At 40.4% G+C, this 18971-nt stretch overlaps 2 protein-coding genes across 6 annotated transcripts in view; one reads left to right on the plus strand and one right to left on the minus strand.

Annotated features, from left to right (window-relative positions):
* The window catches only part of DDIAS (DNA damage induced apoptosis suppressor), a 12258-nt gene extending 3195 nt beyond the window's left edge, over positions 1-9063 (minus strand). Inside the window, exons 1-6 of one of the 5 annotated variants that reach the window (XM_085314550.1) lie at positions 8969-9063; positions 7233-7533; positions 6180-6341; positions 5184-5301; positions 3258-3330; positions 304-464 (exon numbers count right to left, since the gene is read on the minus strand). In XM_085314550.1, coding sequence (XP_085170676.1) covers positions 319-464; positions 3258-3330; positions 5184-5301; positions 6180-6341; positions 7233-7345 — 612 coding nt within the window. In that variant the 5' untranslated portion in view covers positions 7346-7533; positions 8969-9063 and the 3' untranslated portion in view covers positions 304-318. Of the gene's footprint in view, positions 1-303; positions 465-514; positions 3331-5183; positions 5302-6179; positions 6342-7232; positions 7534-8648; positions 8919-8968 lie in introns of those variants that run through there. The other 4 variants (XM_085314552.1, XM_085314547.1, XM_085314548.1 and 1 more) reach the window with 4 other exon arrangements.
* Positions 9064-9520: 457 nt separating this feature from the next.
* The window catches only part of PRCP (prolylcarboxypeptidase), a 30278-nt gene continuing 20827 nt past the window's right edge, over positions 9521-18971 (plus strand). The window contains exon 1 of the mRNA XM_085314553.1: positions 9521-9778. Coding sequence (XP_085170679.1) covers positions 9653-9778 — 126 coding nt within the window. The 5' untranslated portion in view covers positions 9521-9652. The remainder of the gene's footprint in view (positions 9779-18971) is intronic.

An 18971-nucleotide genomic window follows, 5' to 3' on the forward strand; every position in this document is an offset into this window, starting at 1 on the left:
AAAAAAAAAAAAAAAAAAAGTCACTGCTGATAACTTTTGGTCTGCTTCTTCAGCATTTCTAGACCGATGGGTTCCTGTGCTGTCAGATTCCAACATCCTTCTGTGGGACATGTCCTACCAGTTTGCTGCAGCAGCCACCAGATTTTTCTTCTTTACTCCAGCATCCCAAACGCAGCTGTTTTGAGTGGAAAATACGGAAAATTCCAAAGCAAGGAAGAGGAAACACAGTATCAGCAGTCTGCACCAGCAGTCTTTAGCCTGAAAAAGCCTACAAGAAAGCTGGGACCTACTATTAGCCTCTCAGTACAGCATCTTCCCTCACAAGTCAGCAGGATCCTGTATGTGCCCAAATACAAGACTCCTGCGTGGTATTTTGTGATGAATTCTTTTTAGGAAAACTAGGTCCCTCCACAGATATTCATCAGGTAAGAAACTGGAGTGGACACGGATTCCAGGGGCTCTACCTGTGAGGAAGAGACAACACTGAACCTTAGAAGATTCCACCTAACTCTACTTGAAAAAATGAGATTTATTAAATGCTCACACATTTACATAACCATTTATTCCATGTTTTAGATTTAATCCACAGTAAAACAAAGCAACAGCAAAATTCSATTTTATCCAACATCTCTGCAGTGCAAAACTCTGCAAATAAACATAACTCATCTTAGGAACACATACAATAATAGGTTTCTAAATAAGTTTTTGTTTTTAAGCAGCTCTTCTCTTCATCTGGCTCCTTTCCAAAGTCTTAAAAATAATTACAAAGAACACAGTACAGAAGCATCATTTTTTAGTATTTTGCCTTTGGAAAAAAGGGCTCCGGGCTTGGAAGAACAACTCGGGAGACCAGCCAGCTGTCCCTTCCAATATACACCCAGAAGAATTTGCACATGAGAGGCGATTCTTGCTTTCTAAAGCAGAACAACTTTCCAGGMCCGTATCATTTAAAAACAAGGCCTTGGCCACACCTGCAGATACAGGAGTTGTTAGAATCMTGGCTGTATTCCCAGAGCTTAATTTATCACGTCTGAAGCACATAGTTCCACTGCTGAATTTCCCTTCAGAAGTAGGGTTCCTGTCAGYGTACTTGCAGGTTGATTGCAAGTCAGTAGCCAAGCTAACTGTTTYAAAATTTAAAGATGCAGTTGGTTTCAATCTTTTCTTTGTAGATGGAGGGATSCACTCAAAGTCATCCTCAGGTAGCTGGCTGTTGATAACTGACCRCAGTGAAGCAGAGCTATTACTTTCTTTGTCTCCCCTGTTACTTGGCCTTTCACGTTTCAGTGATTTGCCAGTAAGTTGCTGCAGCAGGGTGTTTTGAAAGGAAGGCCTTGATTGATTACACTTGGAATGGATTTTAGTAAGATTTTTAGGAGTGAATATAGTGACWAAAGAGCTTCTTTCCCCAAGAGGACATGTTTTTTGAAGAGGTTTTGCCACAGGAGTTGACTGTGAATAAGGAACAAAGTCTTGAGCAGTTACTGAATTGCATTCTGAATCACAAAAGGAGTAAGCTACCGGTGTACTGTGTTTCCTAAAAGCAGGAGGGGACCTATGTAGAGATGATCTACGTTTTGAATTGTTACAGGGAACATCTACAGCCAATTCAGCTCTGCCCTTTTCCGTCAAAGCACCTTCCTGTAAGGAAGAGTTATGTGATTTATTTAAGAATTCTACTGTCTTTGCTATCTCACTTGCATCAAAGAGATCAGCAGAAGCATTGTAGCTGCCTTCAGGGCAGCCACTGTTCCACAGCATCTCTCTCTTATTTATACTTCTAAAGGTATTTTCTTGCAGTTCTGTCAGTGGCTTTAATTCTCTTTTATATGTCTTTCTTGTATTACTGGGAGTTGCTGGATCAGAGTCCCATGCCCCCARGCATGCAAGATCTGCTTTTCGGCTTGGTATGCAAGAATAATTTTCTTTATTCTCCCAATCAACTGAACAGCTATCATGTGCACCAGGTACACAGGCAGCTGTTTTGCTGCTTCGTAAACATAAGGTTTTTTTGTGTTCAGCAGTACCCTGTAGGCTGATGAAAGAACAAGCAGACTTTGAAATGCTAATATTTGCTTCTTTAGACTGCACAGATCTACTCGTGAATGGAGAAGGCTCTGATGTAACTGGCAAGGTCTGTGATGGAATTAGTTGATGTGGATTCAGTCTAAAGAAAGATGTTTCATGTTCTTTGGTAGTTAAAGACAAAGCACTACAGAAAGACTCACATTGTGATACCTCATCAACTGGAAGATTTGCATTTGACTGAAAGCAAGGCAAAGACATGCTCTCCCAACTAGCCTTTTCCACTGGTGACAAGAACTTCCCTAATATGCTCATTTCATGCAAATTACCAGCTACCAAGGTTTGCTTAGGATATGATTTAATAATATTTGTATCCAATTTGCTACTTTGAACAAGGGCATGTCTCCCTGTATCAAGGCTGGGTGATGTTACAACACTCTTGTCTTCTATTCTGGCTAAAAACTCATTTAGACTTTCTGAGAAAGGGAGCTCATCCCAAAGCATAGAATCTGTTGGAGACACTTCAGCTACATTTACATGATCAGAAGGTGATGCRTCTCTTTTGTAAAAAAGGGAGTTGSGGGATTTTTCTGGATAGCAGTCATTTCCACTATTACTCTCTGGATAAGTGTTTTTTACCCCAAATTCCAAGAGATTTTGTAATAACTTGGAACTATTATCAAATGAACACTCTGTCTTTGAAGAGGAAATTCCCTCTAATTTGTCAGGTGCAGAAATGTTAATATGATTAGACTGTGAACTTGATTCATTATCTTCCTCTTTATTCCCTTTCCTCACAGAAGAGCTGTGAAACTGTGAATCCCAAAGAGTTTGATTGCTGAGGCTTACAGTGCATGATTCTTCAGAGACAGGCCTCTCCTCTTGTTCATTCTGTTCACTCATCAGCTTTTCCGTTTCTGAAGATGGAAAGTCTTCTGCAGCTATCCAAGCAACAGACGAAGTCAGGCTGAAGGACTGCTGCCAGGACCCTAAAAAACTTTCTCTGCCACTAGACTGAAGAAMACAGGAATTTCTGCTCAGACTAGACAAGCTGCTGAGCTCACTGACAGGCTGATCTATTGCAGCTGAAGATGCATCAGGTAAGTATGAGCTTCTACTGCAGTTCCCGAATTTTGCACACTGCAAGAGCTGATGGAAATAGCTGATAACAGTAAAGCCAGTAACAGTAGTGTTTGGCAGGAAGATCTGGCAGGCTGTAAGGTTTTTTGTACCTCTATTAATTCTGGAACAGTTTTGCAAGATGCTGCTGGCAACAAAATGCCCTCCATCTTGACTCACACAACCCTGCAGGCAGAGAAAAAAAAAATAGTGCAGTGTTTTGTTGTGAGACAAAAAAATAAAGATTTAAGGCATCACTTTCAAGTCAGGCTTAAATTTTGGTCTCACTTTTTGTCAGGATTTGCAAGGAAGAGAAGAGGAAACTGTCACAAACCAGYACTCTCTGGAAAATAAGCACTAGCAAGGCTGATAAAAGGCATCACAGTAAGAGGTGCTTTGTTTGTTGCAATGATGCAGAGGTTTTTTTTAGATCTGGGAAAAACTAAGAATTTTAAGAAAGGACTCCACACAAATTTTCTCCCTCCYATTAGGGCACTGAGGACTCTGGGTCTTCCTCCAGCGGTGTTCTGTGCAACTGGCTAGCTGCTTAATGCTTTCACCCCTCCGCCCCAATCACTGGGCAGTACTTGAAGCAAAGTATTCTAGTACCAGATACCTGATTTGGCAGCTCAGCTATCAAAGCCAGCATATTTCCTAGGCACTGCCTCCATGAAACAGAAATAAGCTCTAACGTTTATCTTCTTATATTTACTTAGAGAGCAGTGTTTCAAAGGAGCTTCACCTGTAATTCATTTGCTTTTCACTATATGGAAATTTCAGGTGGAAAATAACATCTAAAATCATAAGGAATTACCTAATCCCTTGAAAAGTGGATAAACTTTCCCCTCTTCCTCAAGACCTGGCAATGCCAGAAGACCAAAGCAGATAGAGCTGCCTTCAGATTCAGCAATCCCCTATTCCCCCAGTCTATGCAGTGGGTAAAAGTTGTGGCTAAAAGCTGTTAGCTGAGGACAATGCCCTTTTAGATAAGTTATTTAAAAGAAAGAAAAAAAAAAGCAAAACAATCCCCAATTCCCCCCCCCCACTATATTAATTCTAAGTCCTATTTGGGAGAATGCAATTGTATGCATAGATTAATGCAACTGCTTAGATACATCTGTACCCAAAGGCTCAGCAAATGCTCTTTAACTGTATGCTTAGCCCCTTGTGCAGGCATGAACAGCAGCAAGGCTGCTGATACGCAGAAGGATTACTTGCATTTGTAAATACATCAGCCCTGGAGAACTGATCAATGATTCTGGCTAATCTACAAGGCCCTCCAACTCCCATTATTCAGACATTGTGCACTAGGCAAAACCTTGTGTCAGACACACMCCTTGTGGTACTTGTCCAAAATAAAAACCTGTTCCAGATGAGATTCAGTTTACAGACTTCATAACATGAATGACTCACATAAGCCTCATCTGAACAGAACTTGGAAGACAGTTTCTGTTGGAATATTTGTTCTTAATATTTTCTAGTCTGTTAAACATAAAAGAGCCACAGATGCTTATGCTGAACAGCTCTATTTTAATCAACATTTTTAAACACTTCCTTAAACCAGAAGTATCAAAATGCTGCAGGGTGCACGTGTGTGTCTTCCTACATTTCAGACACCAGGAGACTACGCAAACAATGAAAAGGTAAGGCAGTGCTTACAAAGACAGTCTTTGTTTCTTGCTTGATTTTTTTTTTGATTTTAAAAAACAAAAAAAACCCAAAAAACAAAACAAAAAAGATTCCAAGCTGTTACTGACCAGCACAGGAGCTGGAGTTGCCCAGGCTCTCTGAAAAGTAATCCTAACTGTTGACTACTGTCATTCAAGATGGCTTCTGAATCCAATTACTTTAAAATAATCTGGCAGTCAGTACGAAAAAAATAAATAGAGTTCTTCCTGTGTCCTAGCCCTAAGTTTTCTCCTCTGTATTCCCAAAAGATAATGTATACAATGGTTTGCTAACTCAGTCTATGCTCCCACTTGACCACAAGCTAATGAAAAGAAATCGTTACAATGAGAGTAATGTGGATTAAAAGTTACCTTCACGCCAAATATAAATCTTTTTCCAATGAAACAAGTTTCAACTGCTTGAATTAACACTCCTGGAGAAGTATCTTTATTTGTTTCTCCCGACAGCTGATTAAGGTCTTGAATATACCTTGAATAAAAATGCATAGAAGTAYTACATCAACATAGGAAACCTTGCATAGCATTTCAGCTGTAATATAGGCAGGAAACATAGAAGGCCCTGTGTTAGCCTGAACTAAACATGGAATTAAAACTAGGTGAGGGATGAACCTATAAATTTTTTAGTTCGCTTAATTTGTTAGTGAAATGGAAGTAAATAAACCCACTGTGAATAGGTTTAACGCACACATAATTTTCAGTGTTCTATGGGTGGTTGTGAATTTTGTACCAACACAGACTTGTGTATTATAATACTGATATTACTTATACATTCTTCCTGCCTGCATCTTTATGGTAACAGCAGCATCCAGGTTAAGACATGCAAATAGTTGTTTTCCATAGTTTAAAATATTACAGTGGTCTAATGTAGAATGCCTGCCATGAGAATGTTCAAAACAAAGTCTCTATTTGTACCTTAAGATTTTTCTTCTTAAGTGATGAGGGAAAAATTGTATGGAAAAGTTATCCTACTTAGTAATTTGCCGTTAGATAAATATTCATTCATCTCAAATAAGGAAGGAAGAACAAGAGAGGAGGCCAACTAAATTGCAAAGGTCACTTAGCATCTGGTAGCTGCCTTCAATAGACAGTGGAGAATCTCCTTCATAGAATTAATCCATCTTGAAATTTGAAGATTTTGGGGGTAGGAACACRGGGTGGAGACACAGACATGGCCTAAATCCTTAAGCTTTTTCTCATGGTGATGTCTAAAGAGGAAATTCTGGAAGGGACAATTTTAACAACTTTTTCTCCACTTCTCTCACCACCATCCAAGATCATCTCATTTTTTTTTAAGACGGGGGAGAAGGAGGATGCACCTATATGGTTAAGCAGCAATCTATTCCTTACCTCTGCAAATTTCCTGCAGTGATTCCAAAGAATGGATCTAAGCAGCTTCCAAATACAGTAATGTCAAACAAATCATTAGTGTCAGCAATCTTTAGGGACAATCTATATCTGTAGCTTGCATCTTTAGCTTCACCTGTACAGCCACATTTTAGACAGTTAAACCTGACAAAAGACAGTAAAAACAAATTGAATACTTCTGTTAGTCACTGCTGAAGTAAGAATTTATCTGCAGCTGTATGTGCCACTATAATAATATATCAGATACACTACTATAAATTACAGGATTTTTCCTATTCTCTGCCCCTTGTGGCATTAATCTTACCCTACACTCAGCAAAGCATTTTTATCAACGCTAAATCCCTCTGGCTTCTTCTACAGGTCTATTAAACGCTAGCCTGTTGTGAAGTTGGAGGGTTACACTGTGCTTTAAAGGACCTTTTGGGGAGTAACTTCAAATTTCTTGGCGCTCCTGTTTATTTGTATTTTATTTTCTTTTGGAAATCTTCTTGTACCTTTAGTAAAATACCTAGTTTCAAAAGAAAAAAGAAAAAAAGCAGGAAACAGTCCTATCTTATCTTCTACCTTAGCACTTGAAACAACAAATGTCCTTGCTTTGCAATGGCAGCTCCTTCTATTTTGTGCTGATATTTATTGATATGAYGTTGTTCTGTATGATAGACGTGATATAACAATGGTAGCAAAAAGGAAAGCCTGTGTTTCTGGACACACAGTTAGTAGAAGAGTCATATAAGATAACCTGATGCACTACACAAACAGGATGAGGAAAAAAAAATTAGGAGCCTCTCAAAAATCAAGTCCTAAATCAGCTTTGCTCAGTTACACTAATGCCTTCCAACACAAGAACAGCACTGAAGAACTGGACTGCAGGGGATTCAGTTGAAAGCCATTAACACACATCACTTGTTCCTAAATTGTTCTTTGATATGGTATGGCACTTAACACAATTGAGCTCTTGATCCATAAAGATGTTCAGCTGCCAGAGACCCAAAGCCACCCACAATTAGCAGTTGCAATGCCCTAAATACAACATACCTCCTAGAATCCAGTATCAGCCTAGAGAAGCAGCTTTGACAAGCAGGATAGACGAAGCAGGAGTTTTGGATGGAAATTACAGAGGCAGCCAAAAGTGCTCTCCCACCACTCATGTGTTACAGCATCACCTGAAAGAGGTGCCTCAAAATGGTTCAGCAAGTTCTCACTTTATGAGATGTTAACATAGACTGCTGCTGGTTGGATTTTTTGTTGTTGTTGAAAGGCAGCCTTCAGGAAACGGTGATTCTGTTTGCAGCAGAAGCCCAATTCAGTCAACGTCTACTCTTAGCCTTAATTACACCTTTAAAAAGAAGGGGGAAAAAAAGCTGCTTGAAAATATGCATTAAAAAGCAAACATTCATCATGTTTATACAACATTTCACACAAATGGCCAACTATGATACAATCTAATAACTCAGGACAATGTGTGGGACTTAGCGTTGCTTTTGTAAAAAACCCTCAAGTGTTATATTTATTTAGAATAGTTTCCTTCATTTCCTTAAGACATGGCTCCAAAATTATCCATGCTTTGTTCTGTAAAGCATRGGATAGTCAAAAAACTGCCAAAAGCACAGAGTCCACCTCTTTTCCCTTCCTCCCCAAAATTATTTCAAACTTTCTTTGTCTCAAATACGTACTTTATTTACTTGGGAGGTTTAAAAGACAAGAACGCAAGTAATTTCTACATTTGTGACTTCAGTACTCCTTCTCCCCCTTCCCTTTCCCCCCCTTTTTTCTGGTTATCATCAGTGAATCATCACATTATCTACTGTGCAGATTGCTAKACTGGGGAAACAAATATAGGTCTGTATCAAAAAGTCTGCTCCAAAGTAATCAAATAAAAGCATTARAGGACTTGGTTTAAATTATAAGCTTCATTCAAAATCACTTACAGTTTATCTGTAACTAAGATCAATGTATGGATGTTTGACATTCTCACTAGAAAGTTGGTATAGATGACAAGGCCTTGGTTCATTCAGCCATTCAGCTGATTTTGAATTAAGAGAACATGGSAATAAGATAGACTCGCAGAAATCACCAAGTTTTTCATAATCCAACTAGTTTTCAACTCAAAACTATACAATCAAAGTATACTTTTACCTACTCGCAGTTTCTAAATGAAATACGCAGATGCATTCTGGAAAACTTACCAGATGTTTAAAGAATTTACTGAAATATGGGAGGTAAAGTGTAGTAYGTATTTCCAGAGGCTTCATTAAGTCTAATTTTCTTGGGTAGAAAAAGTGTGATTGTTAACTGGACCTAAGTTTTAATTAAAAAAGTACCAACCGACTTTTTTTTTTTAATGTATCTTTGGACCCACATTCCCACTCAGGGACCATGTAACACTTCACGTGCCTTCCATCCCCAGACTCCAAAGCACTTTCCTCCTCAACAGCTGGCTTTTTTCCTTACTTCTCACCGAAGTTTCGCTCAGTGGCTGATGCTCTCTAGGGAGTTCGTCACTTCAGACTCTCCCTAAGAAGAGCCAAACACAGAAGAAGAGCTCTGACAGGCCTCATCCTGCGAATTTTAACCGTAGCCGCCAGCCTCCTACCGCCGCAGCGCTGAGGCCCTCCCGGAGCCAGCCAGGCTCTGGCCCAGCTCCAGGACCTGAAGGCCAGACGGAGCCGCCGAGCTTCACCCCCGCCTCCCGTTCGCTCTCAGAGCTTTAAGTGTTAAAYTATGCCCAGYGCCCAGGAGCAGCACAGCTGCTGAAGCGTGTTCAGCCTTACCCAGACGCCGAGCCCGACTGCGCCGCGCTTTAGCACCGTAACGGYMMCGGCCCCGGCCCCGGCCCCCACGCTGGAGGCCAGCGCTGAGCAGGGCCCGGAACGCGGAAGGGCGGAGGTGGGGTTGCTAAGGGCCGTTGCTAGGGGGCGGGGACGAGGCGGGACTCACCCAATCGCGGTACAAACCTCCAGGAAGGACCGTCCCACCCGTCCAATAACAAGTGAGGACACCAGCCTTGCTCTCACATGTCCCTCTGTCTGGGGGAGCTGCACGTGACTTAAACAGCCAATCATTGCTTCCTTACAGCCGGAGCAGGTTGACCCGCGCACCTTCCCGCTCATTGGCCAATGGGAGCGCACGCTTAAGCAGCCGCCGCCGCCAACCGTGACCGCTCGCGCGAGCCATCCATAACTCGCTATCCAATCAGAAGGCACATATTTTATCTCCGCCCCCCCCGCCTCCTGCGGGAATAGCCCCTCCCCTAGGAGGGTGGTGCCGAGCGAGTGCTCCCCGTGAGAGGCGCATGCGCAGCGGCTCCCCCCGCCCCCGCGCCGGGTCCCGGCGGCCCGGGCGCKCCTCGTGCCCCCACATGGCCGGCTCGGGGCAGCCCGCGGGGCGGGGGACGGCGGAGCAGGGCCGCTATAAAGGGGCGGGGCGGAGCGGGCGGCCCCGCCATCGTCCTGGCGATGCCGCGGCTGCCGCTCCTTCTCCTCTTCTTCCTCAGCGCGCCCGGCGCCCTGCCCGCCCCGCACAGCCGGGGCGCCGCGCCGCCCGCCGCCGCCCCCTACCTCACCCGCTACATCGCGCAGCAGGTATGAACCGGCCTGCGGCGGCCGTGGCGGGGGGCGCGCGCGCGGGTGACCGTTAACGGCTGCGGGCACCTGTCCCGGCCGGGCGGGGAGGGAAAAAAAAGAGCGAAGTGGAGAGAGCGTGCCTTCAAGGGGAAGAGACACAAAGGGAAGATGAGCTGTGCGATCCTGCTCTGGATAGCTACAAAATAGTTGCAGAATCCAGCTCCTCTGTCGTTCTGCCTCTAGGAGGTGGGATGGGAACAGTTTTATTCAGAAATCACTGTATTGAGAATATTGCTGTTCTGCTGGCTGTTTCTAGGCTGGGAACTCTCCTCTTCCAGTGGGCTCTGTGCATAAATCATGGACTTCTTTGCATTAAAAGTCTCGCTATTTAATATTCTTMAGTCACTCAGGTAGTGATTTGAGATTTCAGTGACTCTGTGAGTTCTGGTGCCTGTTAATCTTACTTCAATAACACGCTGCAGAGGCCTTCTRTAATGTGTAGCCTGTGTTGGACAGGATATCAGTGTGGTAGTGGTGTAACTCTAAATGTAACACCTATCATTCAGGTGCATTCATTGCTGATATTGTCATAGTATCAGTGATACAAATTGTGTGCTCTGGTCTGAATCATACTTTGTCACTGCYGTATTATTCCTGTGTCCCTGTACCCTCTTTGAGTTGTTTCATCTGGCTCTTCTCTTCAGGTGTCTGTGGAGAGCGTGGGAGACAGGCAGAGTGTTCCGTTTGGCTGCCCACAAAGTGGCAGAGCTTCTGTGTRTCTGAGATCTGTGCAGCTAGATGATGAAAGAAGGGAGGAAAGTGACAGTGACACCCTATGAAAGATGGTGCCACATTTTGCTCCCTGGATTCTGCTCCATGTTTCTTCTCACCTCAAGCAAAATCATACTGGCTAAGAGCGGCTGCTGTAGGAAAAGAGTTAACAGACCATTAAAGCTTTAATTTTCTTGCCCAAAGATATGTTAGTGTTGCAGTATGTGGTAGGAGACATTATATTCATATATTCTTGAATTCATAACATCAAAGATCTAAATCCTGTTGTCTGCCCCTTAAAAGCTCTAATGCTCGCATAAGAGGTGTAATTCCACAAAGGTTAAAGAGAAAAAAAAAAGTCTTATTAGTAGCATAGTGTGCAGAACTGACAGGTATATTCTTCAGCCCTCATAAAATGCATGCTTAGTGCTGATGTCTAGGAGCTTGTAATTACGTTATGACTCCGTAGTGGAAAATAAGTACCGTGATGTTATCACTAATAGGATTTCAGTGACTTCCCTTCCCTCCACCCTTTTGAATCCCTCCTGTTTTCCTAAGATTTGACATTTAATTAAAGTGTCAGCACTGTAAGCCTCAAAGTGAGGCTGTAGATCATCTCAAGTTCTAATGGCTAGAAACTGAGAAGTAAGAACCAGGCATCCTGTGTCTAGTCCCAGCCCACTGCCAACTCATTGTTACCTCAGGCAAGTCCCAGTATCTCAGTTTAAACTGATCAACATATTAAATAGGGATGATGATACTTTGCTACCCCACATGACTGTTTAATAATTAACATTAAAGATGCTTACAACGTGAATCTGTTTCTGCTCCTTACTGCTGATTCTTCTTAGCTAAAGTTCTTGTTTTGATTCTTGTTTTTTCCTTTTAATGATTTTTAACGTCAAAACTATTTTTATAAAATCATGCAGCATAAAAAGACATTGTAATACAGCAATGTATTATGCTAAGTCATAAAGAAAAATATTTCTTTTTATGTCTGTTTGTATTTAAAAAAAATCTCTTGAATAGAGGCTTTATATACTTCACACTTTCACAAAATTCGACTTTGAAAGGTTTAAATAGATTCCTTGCATGAGTTCTGCTTCTCAAGAGTTACCTCTTGAGCACTACAAACAGCTTGTTAACTTGGCACATTGAAGAACTTCATTTCAGCAGCTTAGAATTTCTGTACATAAGTTCACAGGGAATTGTTTAAACAGTTCATTACAGAGGAGAAGTGGAATTGGAACGCTTAAGTGGAGCTTTCTGACACGAAGGCATATAGGCCTTCTGTAACGTTGTGGATTTATGGTTGGTGTTTCATGAAAGGCAATGATTTAAACTAGCTCTTAAGAAAATTGGGAAGTAGCAGGATCAGACATTTCATCTTAACACTAACTTACATTAAACTTCTTCCTGTTTAATATTTTAACTGCCAAACACTTCTGCTAACAGGACTAAAATATAGAACACTGAGAATTAGGTTGGACAGTGCCTAAGTCAGTATACCTGGGATCTTTAGTTCCAGTATCTTGCTTACTGGCCCATGTATGTCCATGCTTGCAAATCTTGTTTGCTGAATGTGTAGAATATAACTAATGAAGAGCGGAAGCTTTTTCTCTTGCAAGCTTTTAATTGTTGTAACTTTGGCTTATTCACTCTTTGTCTTTAGAAGCTCTTCCTCCCCAACCTGCTTTTCAAAAATACTTGGGATTTGACTTTTTTCCCCCTTAAGTAGCCAATCACTTCCAGCCCTTCAGTTCTTCAAAGCCTGAATGAAATTATGCCAGAATAAAGTTAAATTAAGCTAACATAGATTAATTGACAGCCCTTTTAAGAAACTGTCATATCACTCACACCTTTATATCAACATACTACATCTGTCTTGGTGGCCTTGGTCTCCTTTTCAGCTCTCACGATGTAGTAGTGTGTCTTTTCTAGGTAAGACTATTCATGCCTCTGCTTTAGTAGCTTGCTTACTAGAAGACTGCTTGTAGTTTATGTGTTAAATTATTCCATTTAAAGTTGAACTTTACAAAGAAAGAGCTATGTAGAGCTACAAGCAGAAGACCATTGTCTGAATGACTTCTTTTTGGACAGCTGTATTGGTGACCACAATGCAAACTAATTGGAAAGGCTTGGTGAGTCATCCAAGAGCCATCTCCTTCTCTTTGCCTGTGTAGTCCTTTAGCATAGTGGGGAGGGTCAGGAATTGAGTAGCTTTTCTGACCTTTGAAGAGTCTTCCCTTGTAGCTCTATATTCATGTTTTCAACACACGTAGCAGTATTACAAAACTCATAGCCTGTGAATTTTTAATGCTTTATGGGCAATATTGCTGAGAGGATGATGCCTTAAATTTTCTGATACTTGAATGCATCTCAGGGACAAACTGTCTTCTCTGAAAAAGAGAGTGACTGTAACTTGTCTTCACCCAGTTTCATGATTGATGGCTCTGGAAGGCTTAATGTGCTGGTGTATTCCTCACCACAATCATACTTCGTGATCCTATCATTTGTAAACTGTTACAAATTGGCCTAAGAACCAATGTAACATATACAAATCAAACTTTGTTTAGCAAGTTTCCCAAGCCTGTTTCTTCAGTCAAGTTCAATCTTTCAAGTTCAATCTTTCATAGACTTCTCAGAAGAAAGTTCTAGTTGCTTCTAATGAATTTCTATTTTTGTATGTATGTGAGTATTTTGTATCTTAGKCAAGCTATATGCAAATCTTTTTACTCTATAAGCATTCACACTTCAAATTGTGTGTTCATAAAAGGAAGCTATGTTGATGCTTTTAAAGTTTTAGAAGCAGCACATTCTGATCTTTTCCAGCTGTATCAGGTGTCTTTAGTATCCTATTTCATATTACAGACTGATGTTTCAGGCATAGAAAATGTAGACCTTATGATTAGAAGTTAGAATGCAGGTTTCAAGGAAGAAAAGACAATTTGAGAAAGACTGGTAGGGAGAAGCTATGTTTTTGACATGCTTCTTGTCTTACAGGAATGGTCAATTTAGAGAAAACTAATGAATCTCAATTTTTCTGATTCACTTGAAAACCACTACTACAGCCCTACTTCCTCCCCCAAACATACACAGTCTGACTTCAGTCAGATCAGTGTTTAAATGAGGAGAATAAAAAGTGAGGTGAAGTGACAAAGTTGTCGTAGTTTGAAGTAAGATAAGGGTGGAGTTCTGCTCTTGAATGTTGCATCTGTAATACTCACAGGAATGAATCTTGTAATTAAGGAACAAAATGTATTTTAGTCCAATTCTGCATTTTTCAGTCTTAGAAGCTTTGAAAATTGTGTGTATGAATGTCACTAAATATATACCTGTGTGTGTGTATATATATGTGTGTATATACACACACACACACACATATATATATATATATATGTACACACACACACACACACACACACACACACACACACACACAATACTGTTGTGTTTGTATAGTGTTTTTGTATTAATGAGGTAATCCTCATCCACGGGGCTCAAACTCCCTTATAAAGACAGATTGAGGTTAGCACTTTTAATTCTGATTAACAATTTTATTGTGACTCAGGTTGGCCTCTCAGAATAGTAACAAGTGTTGGGAACAGTTGAGATAGATTTGTTTCTTGTCTGACAACATAATAGTATAGCCCTTTTAACTTCTGGTAAAGGAAAAAACAAAGTGCTTTTTGTGTATCCCATGTATACCTGTTAAAAGTAATGTTAATAGTTACAGAAGTGATGATGATGTTTGGTGAATTACTTACATTGTATGTTTTACTCATCAAGGACTTGGCAACTCTCATTCTGATTTCATAATGTGATTTTAAAAATGGAGCTGTAAGCTATAAACCAGGTCTATAAGCAGAAAACAATAGCTCCTGCTCAGTGGACAGGAAATCAGGGAAGTACTTGTTAAAGCTTGTTAGTGAATTTTTATTTTTATGCGCTACTTATCTGCAGGTCACAGTACAGGCATCAGCTTCTCAAATTAAACAGGAAGCATTTAATTTCCTCACAACTTGCAGTCTTTGTTCAAGGGAGCAGTTAATACTGCAAAAAGTGTCAGTAGTCACTACTCTCTCTGAAAATAAGTATTTCTGTCTCCCAAGCAGCATTAGCTTTAATCATAAAAAGCCATAACAAGTCACTGAATGATTCCTTCAATAAAGAAAGCTTAAAGGACTAAATATCAAATAGCTGATTTAGAAAGATATTTATAAATAGTTGACCTGCATGGAGTCTTCAGCAGAGATGAATACTGTTAATTTCATTGAAATTATGCTGACTTGCGCTGGTTGTCTTTGAGCTTCTTGTAGTTGCACTGAAACCATGGATATAAATTTCTCTTTTTGTGTGTGTGGGGGGGGGGGGGGGAGGGAAATGCGTGTGAGTGTGAAGTGTTCAAAGTGGAATTTGATATTAAAGGTCTGATTGGTTTCATCATCCTGTTTGAAGAGATCAAAACCATCCAACAGCACAAAAAGTCCCTGTGGACTATGCAGATAACTTGTAACATATGYCATATTTGTGAGAAATAATAGGCTACATACTTGATTATTTTTAAGCCTTCAAAATCAGAAGTATCTTAATTTKCTTTAAGATTAATTTTCTTTGTCACTCTTGTTCGTTGTTTTGTTTGTTTGTGTGTCTTTTTTTTTTTTTTTGGATGGACAATCTATAGAAAAGTTAAACCATGGTACTCTTTTGTACTTCTGAACTGTCATTCTTTATTCAGAATCTGGCAACCTTGGTCTCTTATTTCAATTGGCCATTAGATGATGGGGTAGTAAGGTGTGGGGGTTCTGCACGTCTGTTCTCTCTGGATTCTTGCATATCCAAAGTGTGGTTCTGAAACTTGCAGAAACACAGGAGATTTCTCCTTCCTTGGCTGTAACATTGCTGTTCTGTAGATGCTGTTTCATCTGCTAAGCTACTTTTTTCTGAGATAACAGGTAACTGATCAATATTTTTTCTCATTTTAGGACAAAATGAAACTAATATTAAGATTAAAAACTTATAGTTCTGGAACATACAGCTTTTATATCTAAAGCAGTGAAACTCAGAAGTTTAATTGGAAAATAGAGTGTACTCAGTGGAGATGTTTGAAAAATGGTTAATCTGTTTATTTCCAGGTATGTGAAGTCAGAAATATGGAGAATAAGAACTGTGTTTCTCTTCAGCATAGTTCAGCAGATAATGTCCTACTTTTCTTGTACTATGTTTGGTTTAAAAATTTATTTAAAACTTAAATATTTTCTCTCACGCTCTTAGTTCAGCCCTGACATGCATGGAATGCTCTCTGGTACTTGTTGTATGGCTGTTTGACTAGGGATAGTGTAGTGGTTCTCACATCTGCTTTACATGCTAAAGGTCCTGGGTTCAAGCCCCAGTGGAACTAGTATCAGGGAATCTTTGTGAGGCTGGACTAGATGATTTCTGGAGGTCCCTTCCAACCTTGCTGATTCTATGATCCCAACTAGCTTAAGCTAACTAGCTTAACTCTTAACGGAGCACAGATTGCTTTGAGGAGGCAGGTTTAGCTCAGTTGGTTAGAGCGTAGTGCTGCTAATGCCAAGGTCATGAGTTCAGTCCCCATACAGGGCTACGCTGAGGGTTGGACTGGATGATCTCCAGAGGTCCCTTCCAACCTTACCATTCTATGATGGTGAAGTGGCCATACATACAACTGTCAGTTGTGCTGTGGTCTGGTTGCTGTTCTCTAAACATGCCAAGTGAGCAACTTCAGAGAGCAAAACATTTTGGTCTGCTCTTTCTAAAGGTGACTGAACAGCATTTTGGTCTGCTCTTTCTAAAGGTGACTGAACAGCTGTTTTTCTATGTCATATAAACTTTGTACCTTGTTTCTGTGTAAGTGGACTGCTGTCAGGCTTAAGGTGAGTGATTAGTGGAAAATGACCTGGAAAAGGTTTTTGTAGAGTAAGATCTAAGAAACATCTCTTTTCAGAAGAGGAGGGTGTTCACTGAAAGGCCTACGTGTGTTGGGATGTATAGGGTATATAAAGATAAGGACATAACTGTGCACAGCCTTTTCCCTTTGGCAGTTCATCTGGGCATGCTTGGTTTACTTCCTTTCTGTCTTGATTAATCAATTCTGCTYCCAAAAGGGGTAGACTTCCTTGCACTGTGAAGCAAAAAACCTTCCTAAAGTTGTCCACAAAGAGACTTAGTGTGAAAAAGCTAGCCAGAAGTAGGCTTGCATGGTAATTTTCATGCACTACCTTCCTGTTAAGATAACAGGAACAGAAAGTGAAGGGCATGAGGCCCTTTGACTGAAGTGGGACTTGGACTGAGTCCAGCTTGAACTACAGGAAGTGAATGAAAGCAAAAATAGCATTAACAAAATGTTTGATTTATGCCTCATAGCAGCTATTTTTTTCCCTTACTRTTTGATTCCCTGAAAATGAGGTCTTCCCCAAAAGCTGTTCAAAACCATGTGCTGCTCTGGAGGTGCTGGCTTTCCTACTATATTCTTCTGTGCAGTGATAAATGGCCACCTACAAGGGTAGAGTTTTCATTCCTGCAAGTTACAGTTACTGTGGTGGAACCCAAGATTCCTTCAGCTCCTTAGCAGGAACTTGCTGTTCTACAAGCTGATGGCAAATAATTATTAGCAAAGTCTGTGCAGTGATTCAGAATCTGTTCTGAACAGATTCAGAACTAGTCCATTACAGTATGTTCTTGCTTATTTTGAAGTGGAAAGAGGAAAATAGAAAAAAATCTTTTCATATAAAAATCTGAGATCTTTCTAACAGAAAACTTGCTTTGCAATGAGAAGAAAAGCATCTGTGACCCAACTCAATTCTGGGTGTTAATTGCAATGATATAAAGACCTGGTGTGTAGCTGTATGTTCATCAGAGTTTTCAGTTACTGGAGAGCTTGCAACAAACCTGCATGTTTCTTCTTTAGARCAATCTCTAGAGAAACTAGAAAAAATCAACTGCAGAGATCCAAACATATTTTCCCCAGTGCTACTGTCTTCCTACTGTCTGGTCTACCAGTATCTCAAAGCCCTGTAAGTAGATAATTGCTTTTTTGGTGTTTTGGATTTTGCAAACATGACAGAGTAGCAGTTGGTGTAGGGTTAGTCTTTTTTGCTATTGTGTAAGGCGTGTATGAGTAGTTGCTTCTTCCCTGTTTATTTTCTGAAATGTTTCTTCCTAACCCACAAATGCTCAACAAAGCTGGCAGCTGTTAAATAAATGATCCACAGCGGCATGTGTAAAATTCTTAACACTTAGTCCTAAGTAAGTATTGTTAAGTGTCTTTTCATGCAAATAAACAGACATCCCTGTACTGAAGTGTTATCTTGCTTGTGCTTTGTATAATTAGAACAGCTGGATGGATGACAGGACAGTTATCCTGTTCATTTTTCACATTGTCTTGTCTGTCTTCTATGAATTCCCCTGATGTGCCTAGAATTATCTGTAGAAAATAAAACACAAATAATAGTTGTGAACTAGAGCTGAGAAAATAATAGAATGGAGCAATTTTGCTTGTAGCTCTGAAAACTGGGGAAATAAAGCTGTCGAAACTTTAAATAATTTTTGGAGGGGTAGAGGTGGTATAAAATTTTAATTTGTCCAAATAAAAATATTTTGTCCTACATCTGAAATGCTTACTTTCCCCAGATACATGTTTAAAAAAGGCTGAGGAAGCCTTACAAATGAAAACAAGTTTTATTGGGGAAAATCAAATTTTGGAAAGTTTTGTTTAGCTAATTATTCTTTTTCAAAACTTCAGAATTATCTCAGCAAAACTAGAAAGATGGGAGGTTTTTGTTTTTCGTTACACAGCTTCATCTTGTGACAAATTGAAGCTTCATGGACAAATTTGTTCTCTGTTCTGAAACAAGTGTTCCAAGTATTGCAAAATCTTCCAAATATTGATTGGGTTGTAATTCTGTCTGGAAGGAAGATGAGGAAAAAGTCACAGGCCTGTGGCTGTTATGGGACTGAGACTTTTCACAAGAGTGAATTTCTTTTTGCTGGTGTTCTGTATCTATTCACTTATTTCAGCCTTACAGAACAATGTGCCTGGAGTAATCTATATTTGACCTGTTGGTTCCCTACTCCTTGCCCCTTATCCCATTGAAGCATCTCATCAAGATAATGATGCCTTGAACTGAAGCATCGATGATGTGAACATTCAGTGTACTTACTGCTGTAGTAATTTGTTCCAAATTTGCACAGTTGGTTGATTTTTTTTTTCCAGGATCACAAGCCTAGTCATTGCTTGGCAAAGAGCTGGGTAGCAATGAAATTTGGGCAGAGAGGAACAAGGGCAAGCGCAGAGTCCTGCACCTASGGARAAATAAYCCTAGGCACCAGTACARGCTKGKGGCTGACCTKSTGGAGAGCAGCTCTGCAGAGAAGGASCTGGGAGTGTTGTGCTGGTGGATGACAGATTGACCATGAG

Source organism: Rhea americana, unplaced genomic scaffold (assembly GCF_003343005.1).
Source record: "Rhea americana isolate MKP2758 unplaced genomic scaffold, rheAme1 scaffold_407, whole genome shotgun sequence".
Taxonomy (NCBI): Eukaryota; Metazoa; Chordata; class Aves; order Rheiformes; family Rheidae; genus Rhea; species Rhea americana.